This window comes from Leopardus geoffroyi, chromosome B1 (assembly GCF_018350155.1).
Source record: "Leopardus geoffroyi isolate Oge1 chromosome B1, O.geoffroyi_Oge1_pat1.0, whole genome shotgun sequence".
Taxonomy (NCBI): domain Eukaryota; kingdom Metazoa; phylum Chordata; class Mammalia; order Carnivora; family Felidae; genus Leopardus; species Leopardus geoffroyi.
In genome coordinates, this window is record NC_059327.1 from 174,529,080 (window position 1) to 174,555,737 (window position 26,658).

The window sequence follows — 26,658 nt, forward strand, 5'->3', positions numbered from 1 at the left end:
CCAACTTCTAAAGGGCTGTTACGCAAGCCTGATGGCACATGATGTAAATGGAACATAAAATGAAATTTGCCAAAAAAAGGATGTTTCAGAAAGCGGCAAGGTGCCTAACTGGTCCTCAAAGACACAATGTCGCTAGCCCCTACCACTGGCACTATTGCCTTCTCACTGTTCTTGTGAGAAATGCACGGGCACGTAAAGCTGCACGGCCACAGTCCAGGTTCACGACGGACCTCTCTTCACCTCACCCCCAGTCCCTGATTTCCCGGTGGGAAGGCACCCGTCTCTCCCCACTTCCTCCTCAGTGGCTACAGCAGGAGATGGGGAGCTATATGCGTGGAATGGGGCTTACTGGGAACTTGGGCCTCAGGACTTGGGGACCCTAGGGCTGGGCCTCCATGGCCAGCCCAGTGGGCACCTAGCTGGCCTGTGGGTGAGGCCCTATCAGCCCTGGGATGAAGGAGTAGGGGAGCCATACAGGCATGAGGAGTTTGGGTATAGTGACGGAGGGTTACTTCACTGAGGAGGGACTGGAGACAACAGGGACAGAACCACCACAGGAGGTATGGGATTTGGAAACCAGAGGTGGTCCTGGCAACAGCCGGACCTGCAGAAACACCCAGCATGGCCGGGGCATGAGGAAGACGGCCCCCACCTCACTGCCCTCTCCACTTCCATTTCTCTTCAGGGGTCTTTAATTTTTTTTTTTTTTCAACGTTTTATTTTTATTTTTGGGACAGAGAGAGAGACAGAGCATGAATGGGGGAGGGGCAGAGAGAGAGGGAGACACAGAATCGGAAACAGGCTCCAGGCTCTGAGCCATCAGCCCAGAGCCTGACGCGGGGCTCGAACTCACGGACCGCGAGATCGTGACCTGGCTGAAGTCGGACGCTTAACCGACTGCGCCACCCAGGCGCCCCTCTTCAGGGGTCTTTAAATTCAACAAGCATTTCTTGAGTACATACTGTGTGAGCACTACTGTTAACACAGTCACTTAAGAGTCAGTTTCCAACTCATGTATTTGAAAGTTGTTTTTTTTTTTTTTAAAAAAGGATGATTCTTTGTTTCTGCATCGGGCTCACTGTTTATATACTACAACAGAATTTAGTGCTCAGAACTCCATAAAAGAGACAATGGAGGGGTTTTGTTTCTGTAGAAAGGAAGATGGGGCGGCAATGCAAGCTGGTGCAGCCACTCTGGAAAACAGTATGGAGGTTCCTCATAAAACTAAAAACAGAACTACCCTACGACCCAGCAATTGCACTACTAGGCATTTATCCATGGGATACAGGTGTGCTGTTTCAAAGGAACACATACACACACCCCCATGTTGATAGCAGCACTACTAATGATAGCCAAAGCATGGAAAGAGCCCAAATGTCCCTCGATGGATGAACGGATAGAGAAGATGTGGTATATATATATATATATGTATATATATATATATATATATATATATATATATATATACACAATGGAGTATTACTCGGCAATCAAAAAGAATGAAATCTTGCCATTTGCAACTATGTGGATGGAACTGGAGGGTATTATGCTAAGTGAAATTAGTCAGAGAAAGACAATCATATGACTTCACTCATATGAGGACTTTAAGAGACAAAACAGATGAACATAAGGGAAGGGAAACGAAAATAATATAAAACCATATAATATAAATATATATAACATATATAACTATATCTATAATATATATTATATATAATTTATATAAATATAATATAAAAATAATATAAAAACATGGAGGGAGACAAAACAGAAGAGACTCATAAATATGGAGAACAAACTGAGGGTTGCTGGAGGGGTTGTGGGAGGGGGGATGGGCCAAATGCATAAGGGGCACAAAGGAATCTACTCCTGAAATCATTGTTGCACTATATGCTAATTTGGATGTGAATTTAAAAAAATAAAAAATAAAACAAGTTAAAAAAAAAAAAAAGGAAGGAAGATGGGACTCATGGTTCTAGAAACCGCCTCAGGTCACAGCGCTGGTAGAAAGTGGGCAGTACTGAATCGAGAACTCTGGGGTTATGATTCCTGGATGCCCTGGACTCACATGAAACTCACAGCCTACCAGTTTGCACGGCTGTCCCCCTGGCAGACACAGGTGCTGGCAGAGAGGAATCTGCATACCCATGTGAGGTCAGCTTATACACCCACCTGCTTACATACCCGCTGGGGCTGCCCCCCAGAGCAGAGGTCTGCTTTGATACTGCTCATGGGATTTCCAAAAGTGAAACCTGTTTTTTCCTCCCTGACAAGGTTCACACAGACTAATTTCTGAAAGGATAAAAAGAAGGAAAAACAAAACATTATACAGCAAGTACTGAATCCAAAAAAAAAAGGAGTTTCAAACAGTTTTTAAAAATCTCAGTAAAAGAATGAAAGCACTTGGCTAAGCCCTAAATTTCGTTTTTTTCAGATAATCCTATGGGGCACATAAAGGGTGGCAGGCTCCTAGCCTTCCTCCACCAAGCACTCTGGCTCCCCTATCCCGAGAGGGACCAGATTAAATAGCTAGCCCTTTTCTAGTATAACCCAACTCCAAACTTGAGAAACAAAACTGTTTTGGTTTCAAGACTTCTAGATTCTGGAGCCTTCTCCTTCATTTCATTCTAGTCTGAAATCTGCAGAGCAGAATCAAGAAATGAACGATAAGCACTCTCCAGATTGAAGTTAGCATCCGCCTGTCCCTGTACCTTGCACTGACTCAGTCAAGAGACCCATCTTCTCCCTCCCCTTCCCATCTCCTCTCTCCCCTCCTCCACCCCAAACACCAACACACAGGAATATCTAGATCATTTGCTTAGTATAACACGGGCTTACAATGACCATTACACGCATACAATAAGAATTATCAACTGATGTGGGGCCCCTGGCTGGCTCAGTGATTTAAGTGTCTGACTTTGGCTCAGGTCACGATCTCATGGTTCATGGGTCTGAGCCCCATGTATGGCTCTGTGCTGACAGCTCAGAGCCTGGAGCCTGCTTTGGATTGTGTCTCCCTCTCTCTCTGCCCCTCCACCACTCTCACTCTCACTCTTTCTCTCTCTCAAAAATAAAAAAAATAAACATTAAAAAAATTTTTTTTAAGAATTATCAACTGACGTAACCATGGGGTCATTCTACCATAATGGCCACACGGAATGAAATAGTTTTCAAACATATGTGAGGTGTGTATTGAAATCCTCCCTAAAGAGGGATGTTCCTTTTTGTGAAGAGTGGTCCTTCTCACATGAATGTGGGCACCAAATACGCTTTGAAACATCGTAGCAAACTGTGCATCAAGGTCTAAAAGATTAACAGGGGTTAGAAAAAAGACAAGACTTTATGTAGATTAAAGCAACATTAAAGGGATTCTTTCTTTATGTGTGAAAGAAATTATGGTTTTTAGTTTAAGATTATAGCACACCCTACATTAAAAGGTGGAAGTGCTATCTTTTTATTCTTTCTGAATGTCATTTTATTGAAATCTGCTTGTTATCCATGGCTTTAAAAAGAGAGTTGGGGCTAATTTTTAAAAGCAGGTTTTAAGTAGATCTGCTCTATTATTTAGAGATGGAACTTAGTAACTTAATATCTTATAATTTGGGCTGAATTCATATTTATGTGTTAAAACCATCATTTAAAAACGGTGTTTTTATGTAGTTGCCTCTAGCTAAAAGCATACGTGATTACATGGGTGGCATAATCTGGGAAAAGGGACCATTTCATGCTGCAATTTACAAAAAAGTAAGTTACTCAAGCAACTGTCATTCCTTTGAAACACCTTTATCCCTCGTTCTTTTCTCTAATCTCCTAGGGCTTTTAGCAAATTCGGATCTAGAACTTTTGAGTCCTTGATATCTTTCAGGCATTGTGTTAGGTGCTTGCGTATTTCACTTCTTTCCCACAATGATCTTGCCAGGTAGTTATTATTGTGACCAACCTTCAGAAGGGACAATGAAGTCTGAGGAAACTAAATACACAAATTTACAACAAATCTTGGGATTCAAAACCAACTGTAACCTCCAAGTTCTTTCATCTTACCCAGTACGTACTATAATGCATTTATTTTACTAATTTGTCTATTGCTGCAAAACATATCAAAATCACTGGCTTAAGACAACATTCATCTTCCCCTTACATCTGCAATTTCGGCAGGGTTCAGCAAGGAAGGCTGCCATTTGCCTCACATGGCTTCAGCTGAACTGGGAAAGCTCAGTGCCAGTGGGCGGAGATGCACTTTCAAGGGGGCACATTTTCCTTGACCACAAGATGGCTGATTTCCAGAATCCTGGGCCCAGAAACTGGTGCGGTGCCATTTGTTCCATATTCTATTGGCCAAACCAGTTGGAAGAGCCCAGATTCAAGGAGAAAAGTCATAGATTCCACCTCTCAGTGGGATGCATGCCAAAAAAAAAAATTGGGGGCCGTGTAACAAAACCCCCACACCTTCTAAGACTTCAGGTTCAATGGTGATTTTGTTAAATTGTGAGACCCCTCTTTTATGAACGTTTTCATCCCGCATGACTTTGCAGATGAATGCCCCCAAAGGCAACTCCTCCAAGGTGGGAAGGTCTGGGTCTTTTCCCTTTTTTTTTTTTTTTTTTTTTTTTTACATATTCTATGTAGATTATTCAGGCTTCTGAATAGCGACCCTAGGCTTAAAAGGGAACTTTAATTTTCACATCTTCTTTTTCGTGTTCTCAGATTTTTTTTCCTTTAATATGTAATATCTTTGATTAACTCTGTTGCTTTTTAATCACTGACCTCAGTAGTTTCTGAATTCTATTTTAATTAGAGAATTTTCTAGAACACTGGCAACCGAGCACGGTCTTCTGCTTGAAGCTACACCCTTTGCTTAGCAACTAACGAGCATGCAGGTCCTACCACATGCAAGTAGGTTTTCAGTCTCTTTTACAGCTAACACATTTTTCCTCCTTTAAAAAGTGGTGATTCTACCAGTTCTGTCACTTGGGCAAGAACATTTCTCACCTGTTATTTCTTGGGCATTTTTTTTCCTATTTCACTCTGGCTTGTTCTCCTTGCTTTGGCCAAATGAACCAAAACTAAACCCTTCTGTTTGTTGCTTACCCCTTCCCCACTCAGGGTTCACAGTTGCAAATTCACTGCACAAAGAAGGATACATCCCATTTTTTTTTTTTTTTTTAATGTTTATTTATTTTTGGGACAGAGAGAGACAGAGCATGAACAGGGGAGGGGCAGAGAGAGAGGGAGACACAGAATCTGAAATGGGCTCCAGGCTCTGAGCTGTCAGCACAGAGCCGACGCGGGGCTCGAACTCACAGACCGTGAGATCATGACCTGAGCCGAAGTCGGATGCTTAACCTACGGAGCCACCCAGGCGCCCCATCCCATTTCTTACCCACAGGAGACATTACTAATCAATCCCTGAGCATGGGATGTGGCCCCAAGGCATTTGTGGCTGCAAAACATTTCAGTCAACCACTAATGATTAAGCAATGAGAATAGCTTGCCTTCCAGGGTATATACTATTCTGTGTCTCTGTAATGCTTCGTCATCTTCAACTAGGCCAATCAAGTCTTTCTAATCTCTCAGTGCTCTGAATTCCTTGTTTGTATTGAATAAGGCTTCCTGCTGCCCAGCCCCAGCATGTACTCTGTGAAATATCCAGAACCACACTTCCTGCCACCTGCAGTGCTGGCTATTCTCAGCCAGGAAATGTTTCCTATTACTTTCCTAGTTCCTGTTTTCCCAACTCTCCTGAGACTCAGGGTCAGATCACTCAGACAGCAGCTGTGGCCCTGGCCTTGGATTTCAGTCCTGACAGCAGCCAGCACCTTTCTCAGGACCTGGGTCCCACCTAAAGATGAGGGGCTGGGATCCTGCCTTGATTTTGCCAGATGCTTCTTACTATCCCCTCGGTCTTCCCCAGAGTCCCTATCTTGTGCCCGAACCCCTCTAATTATTATCCGAGTAAACTCTGAGGTTATTCTGACACTCAAGGAAATGAAACAAATTTCAACATATATGTGTTCACTACGCCTCTTTGGTAACAAATGCTTTCTCTTCAAAAACAGTGCCTTTCTCTTGGATCTAGACTTACTCTCATCACCTACAACTGACCCAGTTCCCCACTGGCCACTCCTCTACACCAGAGAGGTCCATTTCTTAGATTTGACACATCCTGGTCTTTCCCTTTTGACTAAATTTGATGAGCTCATGCCTGACTGGGATATCAGACACCACGGGTTGATCCCAATTTTTCCAAGTGCCCTTTGTGTGAAATACCTCACAAGCATGGTGTTTTGTTTGTTTATTTTGGGGGGAAGGGAGGGAGGGAGGGGGAGAGAGAGAGAGAGAGAAAGAGAGAGAGAGAGAGAGAGTGTGTGTGTGAAAGGGGGAGGAACGGGGGGGGAGAGGGGGGGGGAGAGAGAGAGAGAGAGAGAGAAAGAGAGAGAGAGAGAGAGAGAGAGAGAGAGAGAATGCCAAGCAGGCTCCATGCCATCAGCACAGAGCCCGACGTGTAGCTCGAACCCATGAACCATGAGATCATGACCTGAGCTGAAACCAAGAGTCGAGTCGGACACTTAACCTACTGAGCCATCAGGGAGCCCTAAGCACAGTATACTTTTGGTAGTTATGCCTGTATTGCTTCCTAGCTGCAGGAGTATCAAGAATGAAGACAGTATGTATCTCTTACTTCCTCTGTAACTCTCCACACCAACCAGTTACGAGTTTGGCTGTACACAATGGGTATCTAATAAATACTGCAGGTGACACTTAGAATAAACTCTGAAGGAAATCTATTCAGTGGCAAGAATCTGACACTATCCATAATGGATCAGATTAAACTTTATGAAAGATAGCTTTTTAATTTTGTGGTTTCATTTCTGAGTTAGATTCTGTAATCACTCTTGGAATAAGACACCTGACATCTGGGCTTTGCTCTTTGTTTTGATTGTACTCATGTCAAAGCCTAGCAAATATTTTGGATTGAAAATGAGATTTCAAGGAAGCATTTCATTAGAAGTGGGTATTATTCTCTTAGAAACTACAGCTTTGGATGCCATTCAATCTCTTTATTAACTTTCTATCACGTATCCTTTTCCTAATTATACATTAGCCTACTTACTTTAATTTGCAGAAGGAATCCTGTTTGATTTCAGTAAAAAATATGAAAGATAAAGCTTTGAAACAGCAACAGGAAGGAATCTGTCTTTAAGTTAGTAGCACCAGACTTTCTTTTAGATTGTCCATAACTCAGCATATATGTGTACTTTTGAACCACCTCCTAGGGGTTTTACATTGATTTAAATCACATGACCAGTAAGGGCAAAACTTGTAAGAATTTTTTTGAGTTGCAAAGAACTCTAAGCCTTTATCAAACCCAAGTACCCTGTAGATGAATTCCTGTCACACTACAGGAACTGTATCATTTGCCATTTTAAAAGGTGTTTGTGAGTTTGTTTTTGTTTTTTGGTTGTCTATTGCTGCCTATCAATCTACCCCAAAATGTAGTGGTTTCTAGAGAGATGAAGTGACTTACCCCAAGGCCACCTGAACCACTTGAAGCACTAACCTTATGAAAGTATCTGATACAGACAGCTGATATAGTTACTGCTATTACATACAAAGCATGTCAGACCTTATAGCTTAGCATCTTGTGTTAGATACCGGCCGGGATAGAATTTGGGCTATTTCAAACTAGACATCCGATATAAGTGATCCTGTGTACAAATGTTAAAACTGAAAGAGGTAAGTATCTGGATTAGGGGAGAAGCCCTTCTTCCCCTAACTGGAGGCTTCTTCTGGAGCATGGGACTCCTGGGTTCCTTTTACCTCCTTCCTTACTTCCTGGAACAGGGGTGGGAAGGTTTAAGGGGTGACTCATTTGACTGAAAATGTGGGAAAAAATAAAACCAGGCAAGCTCAGTCCACCCGCTCACTCCTTCCCCCAGGAATTGACCTGTCCATGCAGAGGTCATGCTCTCTTCTCCAGGCTCAGTGTTTTGTGGGGCAGACCCTCCGGTGGCCAATCACTGCCAGTGTGTGGGTAGAAGAATGTCTAATTCTGGAGTTTAGTATCAAGAAGCACAAAAGCATTCTCCGTTATTACCTCTTCAGTAACAATGGTGGTATTTTCATCTATTTGCAGGCTCCGGTTTTTCTCAGTTTAGAATTTGGAAGGTTCTACAAGGGCACTGTGCACGGAGTCCCCATCAGTGCTCAACAACTCACTGATCAGCACAACTGTGAACACCTGTCGGGCATGTGCTACGTGCCAGGCCACCAGGTTACTCACTTTGCAAGCATTTACTCACTTAACCTAATTAGGACAACAACAGGCCAAAGAAACTTCACAATACAACTGGGGTTTTGGTAGCTTTTGAAGTTGGCCACCATTAACTCCTCCCCCTCCCCCCCCCCCCACGTGCATCTACCTCTGCTCATCTGAGAAAGAGGGTCTATTTCCTCTCCCTCTGAATTTAGGCTAGCCTAGGACTTGCATGGACAGAACACAGTGAAAATGACATCCTGGGACTTCCAGGGCCTTAAGAGGCCTGGTGGCTGCCATTTCCCTTCTCTCGGGTAGCCAATCCCCCACAATGAATCCTGGGCTAGACCTCCGAGTGAGGAGAAAAGCTGGAGAGCAAGCCCTCGTGGAGGAGCACTGAGGAGCCAGGCACAGGAGTGAGGCCTTCCTGGACCTTCCACAGCCCAGTTCCGCCCAGGCTTAGCTGAGTGCAGTCAAGTGAGTGACTCCAGCCAACGCTCGGCAGAAGGTACCTACCTGTCTTCTTCAGGCCAAGCCCTACCTGGATTCCCCGGCAGGCACAGAACTGTGGGAAACCATAAATCATTGTTTTAAGTCACTAAATTTCAGCGTGGGCATCATGATACACAGCAGCAGACAACTGAAAAAAATAAAACGCATATATACACACACCCTTTAAAACAGTAAGTGGTGTCATTGCTACCGCGTGACAAGAATCTTAAAAGAGCTGTAGATGATTGACTAAACCATAAAGTCACAATGTCTTTGTAGCCGGCCCTATATACTCAAGTCGCACTCTTTTAAATGGCTTTCTAAATGGGCCACCTTTAAGGGACAAACCATAGTTATCACCTCAAGACATCAGCTCCATTCTCTTGTTCAAAGGGATAAAAGCTCTTCATTGAATAATAATCTCTTTCTATTCCCTCCAGAGAGCTCATCATCGCTTTGCCTCGTATTTGATTACCATGTAGGATAGTGTTTACACCCTGGCTCCGTTGGCTCCTCTGGGGAGCCCTCCCAACCCTCATTCTGAGCTCTAGGCTGGCTTACTCCTCCTCAGCGTCTCTCTACTGCTCTGCTCATATCTTTAGCACGGTGCTCATCGCATATATTATTTACATAAACTGCATGAGAACAGAGACCTGCCTGTTTTGTTACTGCTGTATTCTAGGCACCAGAACAGCCCTCCATGTGGAGTAAGTGTTCCATGAATGTCTCCTGGTTGAATAAGTCAATGCGCCTACTTCCCCCCTGGACTAGACCCTGCGTGTTGGTGGTGAGTGTCCATCACCGCTTCCTTTCATTCTCTCTTTTGTGCTGGAAGCCTGGAAGGGCCTAGACTTACTCACTGCGAGGGTCCAAGTGCAATTCTGACTCTGCCGGGGAGCGGTGGGGGGGGGGGGTGCGCCTGCATGAGATATGGAGGACAAGGGAACAGGATAAGTTCTTCTGCCTTGAGTTGTGGCGGCTGATACGCGGCTTCAGCAGATGGGCGTGTTTGTACAAACTGGCCAGCTACACGGCTCGCAGCTAGGACAACTGGCAGTGGCTTCTATGGTTTCCTGCCCTCTAGGTGACGGCTTTTGGAAACTGCCTAGCGGTATCCCTTTCACTCCTCAGACTCTTAACAATGACTTTTGGGACTGCTGAGTTCCCTGAAGTATCTGGAGTGCTTCTTGTTTTCCTGTGGAATTCTAACTGATATGCTTCCATAGACTCCATTTCTATAAGGAGGGGAGGGTTTATCCTTCCATACCCAGGCCTGCACAGGATCTGGATCACAGCGGAAACTAATAGTGATAAAGAGAATAAGGGGGACCATGGCAAACATTTATTTCATGTTTACTATGGGCCCAGCCCTGTTGTAAGTTCTTTATTTATTCAGTAACCCTGCAAGGCAGGCACTATTACTGTCCTCTTTCTACAGATTAGGACACTGAGAACAAAGTAGTTAAGCAACGTGCTTAAGAATCACAGCATTAAAAGGTGGACCGTGGAGGCAAGCCCGGGCAGTCCGGCTCTCTGGTCTTGTACCTGCATCTAACATGCCCTGCCTGAATGATATTTGCTCCAGGACATGAAGATACAACCACTAGAAGTTGAGAATGCAGTATGAATGCTCTATGTGCATTTACCATAAAGTAGCAGTTCAGTATGTTCTCCTTTAAGACTATTAACTTTGTGGTTCAAATAGCTGTGTGTATACACACGCGGGCACACACAGTTTTTTTTTTTTTTTTTTTTTTGCCGTGTTAACTTTTTTTCTTTTTTTTAAGCATGTATTCATTTTTGAAAGGCAGAGAGAGACAGAGCACAAATGGGGGAGGGGCAGAGAGAGAGGGAGACGCAGAATCTGAAGCAGGCTCCAGGCTTTGAGCTGTCGTCAGCACAGAGCCTGATGCGGGGCTCGAACTCACGGACCACAAGATCATGACCTGAGCCGAAGTTGGCCGCTTAACCAACTGAGCCACCCAGGCGCCCCTTAACTTTATTTTTTCTGATTACTCGCAAAAACAATGAAAAAACAGGAAGCCTTAAATGGGGCGCCCGGGTGGCCCAGTTGGTTAAGCGTCTGACTGGCTCAGGTCATGGTCTCATGGTTCATGAGTTCAAATCCCATGTTGGGTCTCCCTTTCTCTCTGACCCTCCCTGACTCATGCTCTCTCTCTCAAAAATAAAAAACATTAAAAAGAAAAAAAGAAAAACCAGGGAGCCTCAAAAATAATTGACATTTCAGGGAAGGTAAGAAGAACCACAGTGAAGAATATTCATAGCTTTCATTTGAATTTCTTGATGTACATCTTTCTGCCTCTTGCCTGGGAGCACAAGATAAAGTAAAAGTCAAATAAACACTGGTTGCAACAACTATAGGGAAAATATTTCTCTCTTTACTGTGGCTTCTGCCAAAACGGAGAACAAACGTTTCTACTAAGACCTCAAAGACATGGAAGAGAGAGCACAGGAACATGCAAAGACATACAAAGTCCACGTGGAAAAGGACAAAGCAGCTGATCACGAATACTATGGACAAACGTGCACGACTCTCAAAGTCGACCAGTGGATAAATCGGAGCGGGCGTGAAAAGGGACAAAAATAGGTGTTGGAGAAGCTTTTTCTCCAATCCTGATGTCTCCCAACACACATAGGGAGATCCACTAGCAGAGTAGCCCTGGACAGGGCCATTACTTACTATTCAGGGCAGAAGTGTCTTAATCAGACGGATGCATTTGGAAGGAAAATCTGAGCACAAACAGTCCGGCCCCTTTGTTCTCTCTTGTAAGTGAACCTGTCATTCTTCTCTGTTCTTCCATGTCTTAAATTTTCAAAGGGCCAACTCTGTCCACCAGCTGGGGGAAGGGGCAGGTTTATGCCCTGGTCCATTGCTGACACTGCCTGGGAGGAGAAGTTTATGCAGTTCTGAGGTTCAGCACTGGAAAACCCTACTTGGCTTGAGTCCAAAGCCATATTTCCTCCAAAAGGTCCACAGTCCTTACCTGCACTTCCAGAATCCACAAAGTAATGAAAACAAAAAATTTTTCCCCGATTCATCTGGCAGCAAAACCTTAAGTGACCTGAGTCACCAGTGGCAAAACGTGACCCTAACAGACATGAAACTACTTAAATCCTCATTTTTCCCCTTAGAGCACTGTGTTGCATGTCATAGCCAACAGCCCCATGTGCCTATTTAAATTTAAACTAAGTTACAATAGATTCTCAGTCCTACCAGCCACATTTCAAAAGCTCAATAACAGCTATATTTAACTAGTACTACCACACAGGACAAGGCAGATGAAAACCTTCCAGCACTACAGAAAGTACAGCTTAGAGTGAAGGCATGTTTCCTTATACACACATTCATATTTGCTTACGGGATATGACCCAGACCCTACATAATAAATAGCATACGTACCATTTTCTTCCTAAACCTAAAAAATATGAAATTCCAAAATCGTATCTGGCCCAAAAGATGATAAAGGAGCATGGGCCCACATCAGTTTTTACCAGTAATAAAAGCAATATCTTGACCTTCTACTTGCTTTAGACATTACCAGTTACGGACTAAATGGTTGTGTTCCTCCAAATTCATATGTTGAAGCCCCAAGCCCAAAAGTGATGGTATTGTGGGGTGAGACCTTTGGGAGGTAATTAGGTTTAGACGAGGTCACGAAGGTGCCCTATGATGGGATTACTGTCCTATTTATAAGAGGAGGAAGAGACACAATAGTTCTCTTTCCACCACATGAGGACCTGACCTTCTTGCCAGTGACCATGGAGGCAGAGGCTGGAGGGACAAAGCTGCAAGCCAAGGTCCACACAGCATGGACCACCAGGAGCCACCTGAAGCTAGGAAGAGTCAAGGACGGGCCCTTGCCTAGAGCCTTCAGTGGGAGCACAGTCCTGCTGACACCTTGATTTGGGACTTCCGGCTTCCAGAATCATGAGACTGTAAGTTCCTGTACTTTAAAACCCAGTTTGGGGCCAAGGTCATGGCAACTCTAGGAAATGAAGACAGAGTTTGCTACCAAGAGGCAGGTGCTGCTGTAACAAACACCTAAAACATGGGGAAACAGCTTTGGAACTAGGTAATGGGTAGAGACTAGAAGAGTTGGGAGGTACATGCTAGAAAAAGCCACGACTGCCACAAAGAGACGGTTACTGGCAATTCTGGGGAGAGCTCAGAAAGGAAAGAGGAGAGCTGTGGAAAAAGATTCTTAGAGAATCCAGAAATTGTGAACAGAATATGGCCATTCTGCTGAACTGGCCATCCGGGCGACACCTAAGACTGAAACCAGGAACATGTTATCGCCCAACAGAGCAGAGGCAAGTGCCATAAAGTGGTCAACGATGTCACTGAACTGTGTTCTAGTGTTTTGTGGAAGGTAGCACTGGTAAGCCAGGAAACTGGATGAAGGGGTGGCTTGGTTCCTCCTGTGTGCGGAGGGGAAAAAAAAAAAAAAAAAAAAAAAAAAAAAAAAGGAGGAACCGAGAAAGGAATTGTTAAAACAAAAAGGAACCAGAACTTTAGGATCTGGAAAAGTCTCAGTTTATCCGTATCACACAAAAGGACAAACCGAGAGTTTTTTGCTCTGAAAACCAAGAGTGTGGTCAAGCAACCCTTTGATACGGGTGTAAATCACGGACCACCCCAGCAGAGGCAAGGTTCAGCTGGAACTGAGGAAGACAGGGGTTGCAAGGAAGATAAGTGGACTGAGATCCTGCAGGACTGAGCTATAAGGTGATTCAGCTGTGGTTCTTCAACACAAAGGGAGAATGACCTCAAAGGAGATTTGGAGATCATCAGGGTTGCATCTTGGTTCAAAGGTAGGGGAAGGCATCACCTGGACTTCAACAGGGCAGATGGCATCGTCCAAAGCCTTGAGGGCAGCGCCTCCTGGAGTCTTGGTGGGTAACTCCCTTCCACAGAGTTACAGATGTAGCACTGCTACCCCCAGGGGGTATGGAAAGCAGAGCATCAAACCAAAGACCATTATTCTAGGCTTCAAGACCTAATGGTATTTGCCTTGCTAGTTTTTGAACTTACTTGGGACCCTTCATCCCTTTTTTCATTGCAATTTCTTCCTTTTAGAATGACAGAGTCAATCCTATGCCTCTCCCACCATTCCATCTTGCAAGCACACAACTTTTCTCGTTTCACACGCTCACAGCAGGAAAGGATTTCTGCCTCTGGATAAATCATATCTGGATTTTCACCCATATCTGATTTAGGCTGTATTTAGACGACACTTTGGGCTGCAGACTTCAGAACTGATGCTGGAGCAGGTCGAGACTTTTGGAGTTGTTGGTATGGAATGAATATCATTTGTATGCAAAAAGGACATGAATTTGGGGAGGTGCAGGGATAGAATGTTATGGCCTTAATATTTCTGCCCCTCCCCCATTCGTATGTTGAAGCCCTAACAGCTAATGTGATGGTATTTTATTTATTTTGAGAGACAGACACTGCACAGGGGATGGGCAGAGAGGAGAGAGAGAGAATCCCAAGCAGGTTCTGAGCTGTCAGCACAGAGCCTGACATAGGGACTCAATCTCTAGAATGGTGAGATCATGACCTGAGTGGATATCAAGAGTTAAGCATGCTTAACTGACTAAGCCACTCGGGCACCCCTAATGTCAGGGTATTTAGAGGTAGACCCTTTGGGAGGTAATCAGACTTAGATGAAGTTATTAGGGTGGGGCCTCCATTATGGGATCAGCATCCTTATTAAAGAAAAAGAAGAAAGACCAAAGCTTGTGCTCTCTGTCATGTAAGGACACAGTGAGAAGACGGTCATTGGAAAATCACAAGGAGGTCCCGCACCAGGAATCACACTTGCCAGCACCCTGATCTTGGACTTTCCAGCCCCCAGAACTTTGAGAAATAAAAGGTCTGTTGTTGAAGCCACTCAGTCTATGGTATTTTTTTTTTTTCAACGTTTATTTATTTTTGGGACAGAGAGAGACAGAGCATGAACGGGGGAGGGGCAGAGAGAGAGAGAGACACAGAATCGGAAGCAGGCTCCAGGCTCTGAGCCATCAGCCCAGAGCCCGACGCGGGGCTCGAACCCACGGACCGCGAGATCGTGACCTGGCTGAAGTCGGACGCTTAACCGACTGCGCCACCCAGGCGCCCCTAGTCTATGGTATTTTGTTGCAGCAGCCTGAGCTCAGTAAGACATTACTGTGCTCTAAACTGATTAAGAGTTAAGGCAGGGGTGCCTGGGTGGCTCAGTTGGTTAAGTATTCGACTCTTGGTCTCAGCTCAGGTCACAATCTCTCAACTCATGGAATCAAGCCTGACATCAGGCTCTGCACTGACAGCATGGAACCTGCCTGGGATTCTCTCCTCTCTCTCTCTGCCTCTCCCCTCCCTTCCTCTCCCTCTCTCCCTATTTCTCTCTCTCTCAAAAAAAACAAAAACAAAAACAAACAAAAAAAACCCAACAGGAATTGAGGCAAAGAGGATTATTTATTAGGCTCCCATGAATTTCAATACAGGGAGAGAATTATGCTGGCTCTTCTCCTCCACATATTCATGGACAATTCAGGCTCATCACAGTGGAAGATTTTATACACGTTTTAGAATCACTGTTCCAAGAAGGTATATGTGCCATTCTGGCAGAGAAACATGGCTAAATAACTAGAAGACTCCCAAGGATTAATACAGAAGCCACAGATGGAATTTCTACCTTGGGTGGAAGGTGGGACTAGATGAAGTCCAAGGCTTATTCATGTAAGAGAATCTGGGACAATGCTATTGTCTCCCCCACACTGGTTCTTCTCCAGTGTCCTTAATGTGGCGTGGACTGGTCGTATGCAGATATACTTTTGGACCAAAACAGGTCCATTAGAGTCCAGAACATTCTGAAATTTCCTTGAATGCCCTTGAGGCTACCCCTCTGGTGTAAGTGAAGTAGGTCAGAGCAGCCATGTTCCCTGTTAGTCAGCTTCTGGCTGGCTGTCAGGATTCAAGAGTAAGGATAACACTTATCCACTATATATCCAGCTGATTGTCTTGTCCATGTGGGTGGAAGAGATTTCACAGAAATCTGGCATAAACCTAGGCTGGGCCACAGAGTACCAAGAGAGATGTTTTGAGTCGCCTGAAAGCTCCACGTTATTTTGCTATCCAGGTTCAGGCAAGTAGCTTAACCTGGCACAGCCTTAGTTTCCTTATCTGTGAAACAGGGAGAACAGCCCCTGGTCCACCATCCTGACAGGATTTGGGGATGGAAATCAAAATTAAAATACTGAATGAGCTAACACATGGGAAAGTAATTTTTATGTATTACCTTTATTATTGATAAGTAAAGTCCATACAAGCCTTTTAAAGCAATACGTATTAACACAATAACCTAAGGGAGACCCTAACTGAATTCTTAAACATACTGCTAGGAGTTCAACACAAAGCAGCTTTTATCTAGAGCATGAATTGATTTCCACTTGTAGAGAAAAGCATGAGATAATGTTCTTTGTCTTAATTGGACAGTGGAGAAGCTCTTGAGTATTGGCCAAGAATCTAATATTGGATGGAACCAAAACACAACCATTTGCTTCCTGAATTGCATCCACAAAAATTTTGTGGTGGAGTGCTGCCTCTGATAGAGCATTTACCAAGATTGCAAGGTTTCCTGCACAGGACCCTCAAAAATACCCGTCTCTGTCTATTTAATATACCCTCGACTTTCCAATTTGATCAAATCTGGGTGCTAACCCTGTTACAACTTCTCACGTAGAAGTCACATTTCTGGTCCTTCAAGATCAATGTACAAGCTTAGCAGCTCAAACAGTAAGCAGGAGACACGAAAGCCTCCCTTCTGTTTGCTTTCCTAAGAGTAACATATGGCAAAGCTTTTAAGAAACCAGAAAATTTGAAGAATCATATGGACAAGCTTACGAAAAAAATGACATTAATCTTAAATATTAATTCAATGTTAACCTGACTTAACATACATTCATGATCGATTTTTATTTTAGAAATTACAAATTTAAAGGAAAAACAAACTACTCATATTAACATTTTCACAGTATTTTTGAAGGAACATGTTTAAAGAAAAACAGTAATTTTGCTGGTTCTACATCAGCAGACTTAAACACTTCTCATGAAATTTCTTTCAAGCTTAGGAGAAGTGAAAATTTTAAGACAACATTTTCTAACACAATTCTCCCAACCACTTAAAAAAATGTTTTAGCATTAAAAAAAAAAAAACACCTTGAATACTTAAATTGCAGATTACCAGTAGTCTTTAAACAGGCTGCATATCTCCATGTTTTCCTTTATTCAGACTTAAGTAAAAATCCTGGAAGACATATCTGAGATTTTAAAAGGTTTTAAAAGGGTGGACAGTAATTTCCTAAATACCTCAATTATTAAATTTTGTGAAAATGAGCTGCAAACTTTATTAGCACAGTTGTGCCTCTGTCTCAAAAAGTATACATTCTATTATTATATAGGTAACTGTGAGTTACCTATTGGAGTCTTTCCCCAATGCCCTGACATAATGTAAAGTTTCCCTGAGATTTCTGTTTTGTTTTTTACAACTTCTTTAGAAAGTTATTTTTGTTAGTCTCTCAAAATGCTTTTCAAAAGCAACCAGACTCTTGGGTTAAAAAGATTATATCTAATGATTGTTAACGCTTACTTTTTGTCAGATTCAAAGCTTGTTAGAGTGCATAAAAAAAAAAAAAAAAAAAGGCTCCTGCAAAACTTATCTTATGGCCACACATTTACTTTTTCTAGAAAAGAGCAATTCCCGCAGTTTTATCCAGTTAAGTCAAAAGCTTCCTACTTCTTCACTTACTAGTAAGGAAAGTTAATATTCAGGTCCTAAAACTCAAAGGCAGTGTTGAGCAAAAAAAGAAATGAACCATCCAGCGCTCAGCCGCTGTGATTTGCGAATGCGAGAAATCAACAAGTTTGCGTTTGGCGCCTACCAGGTGCCCAGCCTTGAGCAGAAACAGGCCTGAGTAGGTCAGGTTCCAAACCGGGAAATTAAGCCCGGGGTCCAGCTGTGGAGATGAACTCCTGAGCGCTCGCCACGAAACCAGCGCCGGGATGAACGCCCATCTATCCCGGGGCCCCACAGCGCGTTTCCTCTGCAATCGCCGCGGGCCTTCGGTTCACAGAGGATTCTTCTGCCCTCCAAAGCGAAGGGCACCGTCTCACTCACAAGAGGCTAGTCTCAGGGAACCCCATATGCTCACCCCGCTCGGCGCGAACAAGTACCAAGGGAGGAAGCCCTCCTTCAGGACCCCGCAGCTGAGCCGGGAGCGAGACGAACTACTATTTGCGTTCGCGAACACCCGGAGAAGACACCGCTAAAAGAAAAGGTGGCAGTGGAAGCAGGTTGGCGCTTCCAGAAGCGTCTAATGCCTCGGACGTTTCTTAGCTCGATCTGAATTAGTAACCCGGGCGAGGGGCGCGAGAATGGGGGTCCCAGGGGAAGCCAGCGGGCAGAGGGGATGAGCGAAGGGAGAATAAAAGTGATTCAAATGAAATTCCCACGCGCTCAGGCCATCCACGCTTTCAGCTGGAGGAAGGGAGATTTGGGCACGCACGGCGCGCCCGGCTGTGCTGCGGAAACTCTCCGGCTCCCGGCGCGCGCGGACGGACGGAAGGACTGACGGGCAAATCCGGGCGAAGGACTTACCTTCAGGGTTGGCGCTGATGAAGACCCGCACGCTTCGCCCGGCGGGCACGAGGTGAGAAGGCAGGGCGTTGAGGTTCCCGGAGAAAGCCGCCCGCCGGAGCGCAGAGTCCCGGGGACAGGGCAGCCTGGTGCCCGCGCCGGCCGGCCACATCGCCCTCTGGGAGGAATAGCCGCCGCCGCCTCCTGGTCCTCGGTTCCTGCCCGCGGCTCCGCGGAGCAGCTAGGTCGATCCCCGCAGGCGGCGCGGCTCAGAGCCGCCCCGAGCCCGAGGCGCCGCCGGCGAGCTCCGCGGCGCACACCACCGGCAGGCGCGGGGCGGCCATACGGACCCTCGGGCCGCTGACGCCGCTGCCTCCCGGCCCTTTGGGCGTCAGCCTTCGCCCGCCGCCGGGGGCTCAGCACAGCAGCCGGCGGGAGGTCAGCGTGGCGGTGGCGGCGGCGGCTACGCGCGCGGCGCCTCTTTGCGCCGGGAAGCGCCCGCGCCGGCCGCCCAGCCCGCAGCCATCTCCCCGTCCGCGCCTGCCGCGGGAAGAGGGGTCGCCGAGGTGACGGGGACCGAGCGGAGGAGAGCTGCTCGAACTTTATCTGCTAAAGGCGCCCGACTTTATGGGAACGTCCTTCCGCGGGGCGGTGAACTCACCCGCGGCTTAATGGGCGGCAGGGGCGGGGGCGCGGGGGCCGCGGGCTGCCCGTGGGCCTCCCGGGCTTCTCTGAGGACGATCCCGAGCGCTCGTGGCTGTCTCCTTGGTGGAGAACGTGAAAGAAACTAGCCCGAGATCCCTCTGACTCCTCCAACTCTCCTAAAGGTCAAACAAGCCCTCAGCATTTTGGGGAACGCACGCCTACCGGCGCCGGCGCCTCTTTGCCTACGTGCCGCCAATTCCGGCCTCAAAGTTAGACTCACGCACTGAGTCCGGCCCCCGAGGGTGCAAAGCATCAAAACTCGGGGCCCTTTTGAGCGTCCTGGAGGGGCTGTCACCGTCGCCCGGCCTCAGGTGGCGCAGGTGACTGTCTTGCCGCTCCGCTAGCCTCACGCTCGGCAGAGCCGGGGGTTTTTATAGAGAAGCCGTGCCGCTCACGTGCTCCTCGCCGCGTGGTCGCGGAACCTTTCCAAGAGTGGGTCTCCGCGGGAAGCCTTCCCGAGGTCTGGAAGGCTCCAGAGGGGTCCTTCCTGCCCCCGCCCTGGCGCATTCCCGGGCCACTCCGCGAGCTGGGCGGCTCCAGGAGCCCCGTGCCACCCGGTGCGCGCCTGGGCCCGGCAGGCCTTTGGGGGCTCCGGGGAGCGCTGTTTGGCGCAAGAGCCCGCAAAGTGCAGGTGGCCACGGATTGGGGCGGAGTGCGAGAGATCAGAGTTGGCTTTTGGCCGCTTTTCCAAGTCCCTGCAGGCTTCGCCTGACGCTGATCCGACGGGGCCAGAGCGGTCGCGGAACTCTGCTACCCCGCGGTTGGGAGTCGTAGCTCTAGGGGTCTGGTCTACGGCGGGGTGACGTAAGATGCCGAGGGACCCCAACGTAAAATCACCGTCTCCGGTGCACGCTAACTGCCCTTGCCAAGTACTGCAAATTCCAGGACAGGAAGAAGACCTCGTAGAATTAAAAGTGTGATTGTACTTGGGGTGGGGGAAGGGAGGAGGTGTGTTTGGAGCCTTAATTGGAGTTTGGCGTCCAAACCTCTCATTGTGAGCTTTGGGGCAGGAACTCCTGGCTCTTAGAGAGGAAGAACGGCTTTTCCAAACCTTTGGGATTGGAAAGGGGGTGCTTGGGCACAGGGTGCGGGCAGCTCAGCTGCAAATTTTATCTTCTCTCCTGGGGCTTCTCCTGGCCTCCTCCTGGCCTGCACTTCTCCTAGGTCCTGCTGGTGGCAGTGAAGTCCTATGCACTGCTGTTTATTTTCTGACCCCACCCCGTTCCCAAAACATGCTTTCTGGGGTAACCTTTCGGAGGAATTGGGTCTCTGGGTTTTTAAGGCTGCCTCTCCACTACTGGGAACCAGGGGGCAGTCAACCGTTCGTACTCTGTAATAATTTGATGCAACCAGTAAAGAAACGTTGAACATACCCAGGCATTTGTTCAACTGATTCCATTTAGCAAATTATCTCCTTCCCTCTCCAGCTTTATTACTCCCAGGTGGGAACATTGTCCGGCAGGAAGGAGGTCTCTGAAAGATTTCCTGATATCCCAGGAGGTATGGACTGAGAGTTCTGGAACAGGTCATGAATATACAGTGTCCATTACAGTACCGGCCTTTATAAATATACAGTATTTATTACTGGAGAAAAGAGCCAGGACCACTTTATGCCTAATCTCAATGCTGTTTGTAAGAAACTGATAAGAAGTTGCCGGATTGTCAGGGACCTGCCTTCCTTTCTTTCGTTTCCCCCTACTTATTTGGTGGTTTCTCTCTTAAAAATCAGATTAGTGTTTGTGTCTTCTGACCTTTGCTTCACATCTCAAAGTGTTGCACTTTCTTAAGATGACTTTGGGATTTTTGGCAGCATCTATAACCTAATTAACTGTTCTAGACAGGCCGAAGTTTAGCATCTGCCAGTGTCACTGCAGACCAAGGATGCAGAGGAGAGAGACTTTCACATTTTTTGTGCGGCGGTGTTTTAAAGGGCTCCCTGCACAGCCAGCTTCACATAGGTAGAGCCAGCGCTGTCTTTGGGTTATCAGGGAGCTGTCTACCTTAGGACACCTCCTAAGGACACTACCCAATCAACCACCTCCCTCCTCCATACACATATACACATACATCTCTCTCCTATCTTCTTCGAAGTTTTCTGTCTCTTGCTAACATCTGATCTCCTAAAACCAGAGATTCATTCATTAGTGTGGAAATGGCATAAGGGAAATGTCACCCTTGGCACTAACACTGTTAGGAATTAACTAGATTTATTTCCCACCCCAAGGCACTTGTGACTATACCAGTGGAGAGAGAAAGAAAAGAGAAAAGAACTGAAAACGGAAGGGAAGGAGCTGGTTTGAATGTGGAAGGCAGGCCCTGACTTCTAGCTGGGAGACTGTTTTGTTTTTATATCCGTTTAAAACACTTTACAAACATTTTCTCCTCTTCATCAAATATTGAACTTGTTATTATTCCTTCCATTTTACACATGAGAAAACCAACGTTCAAAAAAGAGAAGGGCTTGTCCAAGGTCATATAACTATGGGATCCAGGTATTGTGGCCCCAGTCTTCGCACTCTTTGCAACAAACCTCTTCTATTTTCTAATTTTGCCTGGGTCTGGCCCTGGCTGACATCTTTAGTAACCTGGAAGATAGATGTTCAGGTCTGCGTTCACAGGTGTGGAAGGCTGGTTATCACCTCTGCTTCCGTGTGGCAAAGAAGGTCTATGTCTACAAGATCACCCTGGACTAGACTCTCCCAACGTAATTGCAGAATGCCTTGTATTCCTGTTGTTTCCTCATAAGACCACAGGTAAACCCATATCATCCTTGCAGCCGGCTGGAAAGTTTAAAGCGTCTAGAAATTGGAAGATAAAAGTACAGGAAAAATGGGTTGGGAACCTAGCTTGTGACCAAGGACGGGTATTCCCCTCTTCATCCTCCCACACACCCCGGTTAACAGGACGGAGGGCCACAGAGAGGCATGGTCTTTAGGCAACAATGGTCGCAGCCCTTGATAAAAACAGGACTGTTCAAAGGTTCAATTACTGCTAGGTTCTTCCTACTCATAGAGCTAGGAGGAACGTTGTGCTCATGGACTCCAACTCCCCTTATATATGATAATGCCCCTCTCACAAGGTAGTTTTATAAAACAGGAGGAAGGAAACCTAAGCTAATATATTGATATACTGAGCACTTGTAAGCTAGACACTGTGATAGATTCTTTAAATCGCACTGTATCTGGGGCCAGGGCCCAACACCTCTAATATCCCCACTTGATATCCCATTTTGGACACAGCTGTCCCTTGAATACCTTTTATGATGTGCACACATCATCTTTGGCGATGTATGTGCAGGTTCCCCTGTCTAAGGTCCATGTTATGGAAATATACCTCACCTGCTCCCCTTCCCTGCACTGGCAGTGGTTTTTCACCCATCTGCATGGCTCTATCCCTTGGCCAGGTCATCCTGCTGAGATGACAGGGCTGGTGAACATAAAGCACACAACCAGAGCCCCTGCCACTGACTCTGACCCAGCAGAAGGAAGGGCCACCCCTCAAGCTGTATTTACCTATATGTACACTCACTTTTCTGCATGTCAAATATCCTGGGTTCTTCTGGACCAGTGTTCTGTATTTGTCCACATGGACAGAAGTGAAAATAGAGCCCCTGGGGTTATAAAAATGACCAAATTATCACACCCTATTCTAACTATCTCGGGAAATCTAGCCAATGAAGCCAATGATGTGTTTTTGTGTTTCCTAGACTTGAACAAGAATGTCAAATTTAATGTTACATTAATGTTCATGGTGGCCCTTGGATGTGAGTGATAAAGGTTTGAATCTGCTTTGGGGATGTGAGGAGTAGATTATACAGGTCCACTCAGATGAGGACTCTGCTTTCCAAGGTTCCAGCTCAGGAGAAAAGCTGGGCCATCAGGAACCCACTTACTTGTTTACAAAGTGGAAATTTTCGGTGTATGTGAGAATTTGTCAGCATAACAATTTGCCAACAGAGAGGGTTGATTCAGAGGTGTCTGTGACATAATAGAATTCACAGCAGCTTGGTTTTAAATAAAGTTACACCTTTCTGAAATTGCTATCTGATGTTTTCATGACTCAGAAATTCTAACTTTATATCCACCCCCTTCCAAATCTGTTTAATGTATTTTTTGATCAGTCTGCCTCTTACAACCTTCTAAATACTCACATTGTTTTGTAAGCACTGGGCATACCACACAAAGTAGAAGAAAGTAAGGTGAGTTGTTTAAAAATTTGTAGTTTATTTCATATTTGTCAGTCAGATATTGCATTTTCATTATATGATTGCCAAATATTTTCCCCCTCTTGCCATTAATCTTAAACACAGTACCCTCTCCTCTCTTGTCCCTTTATCTGATGCTGGTTTGGAGAATTGCTTTTTACAAAGCTCTTTCACACATGTTAACTCATTTTGATTCTAACCCTGAGAGGTAGTTTCTGCATTAACTATACTACCCTTCTCCCCTTCCCCCTTTTTTTTAATATGAAAAAGTAGATCAAGAGATTTAAGCGGCATGCCCAAGTTCATTCAGTTAGTGGTTGGCAGAGCCAGTATTAAAACTAAATCTCTGACCACCAAACCATGGATTTAATTACAATGTATCACATGACTACCAATATATAACAAGATCCATCTGGCCAAATTGATGGACATCATTTGTACCTCTCTATGAAATTTATATGGGTTGTTAGGCAAGCCAAATCATACAGGGTATAAAACACTCCCCCTGGATTGCAATGCTACCTACATGGCTTATTTACATTGATTTCCGTATTTTTTACTGAGTGAAAGCTATGTTCCATATCCTTTAATTCTATTAACAGCTCAGTTTTGTAGATGAGTAACAAGAGGCTCCGAGAGTTTAAATAATTTGTCCAAATTCAGGTAGCTAGTAGATAGCAAAGCTAGAATGTGAACCAGATTTCTCTCCCTATGTTATTAAATGACATCTTTCTACCACAGAAGACTGAATCCACATGAATAAGATACAAAAAATATTCTCTTTATAGTATTCCATACTGACATGGCCCCAGTATCTTAAATGTACTGTCCGGGTCAATCATCTCGTTGTTTAAATGCTTGTACTTAACTAGAAGAGTATTAAACTTGAATGTATGCTAATTTTACTTTTGGTCCCCCAAAGTTTTAATGGGACCAAGTGTTCTTTTCCTGGGTATTTTTCCTGTAAAAATTAAGCATAGATGGTAATTCTATCACAGTCTCTCTAAACATAATTCTATGGATTCTATTTTCTAAAAAAATACTCTTGCAGTTCTGCTTTATATTTGTTATTTGATTGAAATAACTTCTTCACAAAATAATGGTCCCCATCACAGTCCTTTAGCCTGATTAGTGACAGTTACACCATGTGTCTGCTTGGGTCACATAATGTAAGTGATCCTACTGACTAAATTTAGAAAACAATAGGCAGAAATTGACAGGTTATTTACATTTAGTCAGGGTAAAGAGTAGGCAGTTATTTAGGATTGCTTTGAGGTTTTGAGAAACATTTACAAATCAAATGATTCACAAACAGGTTTAAATTCTGTACTCCTATCACTTCTTGGAAAGTATGGGAAGATCATTTGGCCATCATTTGGAGTGTTTGGAGCAGATTTAAAATTTAGGGGACTTATTTTCTTCCTCTCAAAATAAATATGGTGTAGAAATATAATATCTATTATATTTATATATTTATAACTATAATATATATTTTTATTGTAAAAATATAGGTATGTGTGACATTTTTAAAAGACAATACAAATCTAATTCTGCATTAGACAAAATTTTTTTAGTGGTAAATAACTGAAACGAAGGAGGAATTTCTTTTAAGAATAGGAGGTTTAGGGGGCCTGGGTGGCTCAGTCAGTTGAGGGTCCAACTTGTGCTCAGGTCATGATCTCACGGCTTGTAGGTTCCAGCCCTGTGTTCGGCTCTGTGCTGACAGCTGGGAGCCTGGAGCCTGCTTGGGATTCTGTGTCTCCTTTCCTCTGCCCCTCCTCCACTCAGGCTCTGTCTCTCCCTATCTCTCAAAAATAAATATTTAAAATTAAAAAAAAAATATATAGGAGGATTTGTTTTGTTTTTTGTTTGTGTTTAAGAATATAGGATCTTATACAGACTGCACGGGCAGAAGTGTAAATGAATCTCAAGAAAAACTGGAACCTAGAATTGGAAATGTGCTTAGGAAAAAAGATATTATTTTTCCACATTTCATCTCTGGTTCTTGCTTAGCATCATGAATATTCTCTCTCTCTCTCTGTCCCCCCCTTCCCCTCCCCCCTCCCACATTTTTTTGGCATCTAATACTCATTCTGGGTATGGTCAAGCCACATCTCAGGCCTTAGGTCATGGAAAGAGTAACCAAATCTTTTTTGAAATCTTTTTAGAAGTTAATGGACACAAAGTGATTGTACTCATTTTGAGTTGATATTTAAGTGTAGATCTTCCCATTCTTTTAAGAAGTTACCATACCTCAACACAAATACTAATGTCAAATTGTGGTAGATTGTCTAACAAGCAAATTTTAAGCATACAATACAGTATTGTTAACCGTAGGCACTGTGCTGAATAGGAGATCTCCAAAAGTTATTTCTCTTGCGTAACTGAAATTTTGTGCCCTTTCGTCATTCTCTCCCTGTTTCCCCCTTCTTCTAGCCCCTGGAAACCTACCATCCTACTCTATCTATAAGTTTGACTATTTTAGATTCCATATTTAAGTGAAATCATGCTTTCTTTTGTGTTTCTGTGTCTGGCTTATCTAACTCAGTATAATGTCTTCCAGGTCCATCCATGTTGTTGCAAATGGTAGGATTTGTTTTTTTTTTTTTTTTTTTTTTCCAACGTTTTTTGTTTTTTTTTTTTTTATTTATTTTTGGGACAGAGAGAGAGAGACAGAGCATGAATGGGGGAGGGGCAGAAAGAGGGAGACACAGAATCGGAAACAGGCTCCAGGCTCTGAGCCACCAGCCCAGAGCCGACGCGGGGCTCGAACCCACGGACCGCGAGATCGTGACCTGGCTGAAGTCGGACGCTTAACCGACTGCGCCACCCAGGCGCCCCTGTTTTTTTTTTTTTTTTAAGACAGAATATCATTCCAGTATGTGTAAGTACCACATTTTCTTCAGTCATCCATTAATGCACATTTAAGTTGTTTCCCTATCTTGGCTATTGTGAACAGTGCTGTAATAAACGTGGGAGTACAGCTATTTCTTTGAGATCCTGATGTCAATTCCTTTGGATATCTACCCAGAAGTAAGATTGTTGGATCATATGGTACTTCTATTTTTAATTTTTTGAGAAACTTCCAAATTGTTTTCCATAAAAGCTATACCAATATACATTCCCACAAACAGTGTACAAAGATTCTCTTTACATCCTTGCCAACACTTGTTATCTTTTGTTTTTTAGAGAACAACCTTCCTAATAGGTGTGAGGTGATATCTCATTGTAGTTTTGATTTGTGTTTCCCTGATGATTAGTGCTGTTGAGCATTTTCTCATATACCTGTTGGCCATTTGTGTGTCTTTGGAGAACTATCTATTCAGTTCCTTTACCCATGTTTTAATCAGATTATTTGTGGATTT

At 44.7% G+C, this 26,658-nt stretch overlaps 1 protein-coding gene and 1 long non-coding RNA gene across 2 annotated transcripts in view; one reads left to right on the forward strand and one right to left on the reverse strand.

Moving 5' to 3' along the window:
- NWD2 (NACHT and WD repeat domain containing 2) overlaps positions 1-19,695 on the reverse strand; it is a 185,576-nt gene extending 165,881 nt beyond the window's left edge. Inside the window, exon 1 of the mRNA XM_045474293.1 lies at positions 18,406-19,695. Within this exon, the coding sequence (XP_045330249.1) occupies positions 18,406-18,556 (151 nt within the window). The 5' untranslated portion in view covers positions 18,557-19,695. The remainder of the gene's footprint in view (positions 1-18,405) is intronic.
- LOC123596081 overlaps positions 17,458-26,658 on the forward strand; it is an 85,931-nt gene continuing 76,730 nt past the window's right edge. Inside the window, exon 1 of the long non-coding RNA XR_006711517.1 lies at positions 17,458-18,457. This is a non-coding gene — a long non-coding RNA (uncharacterized LOC123596081). The remainder of the gene's footprint in view (positions 18,458-26,658) is intronic.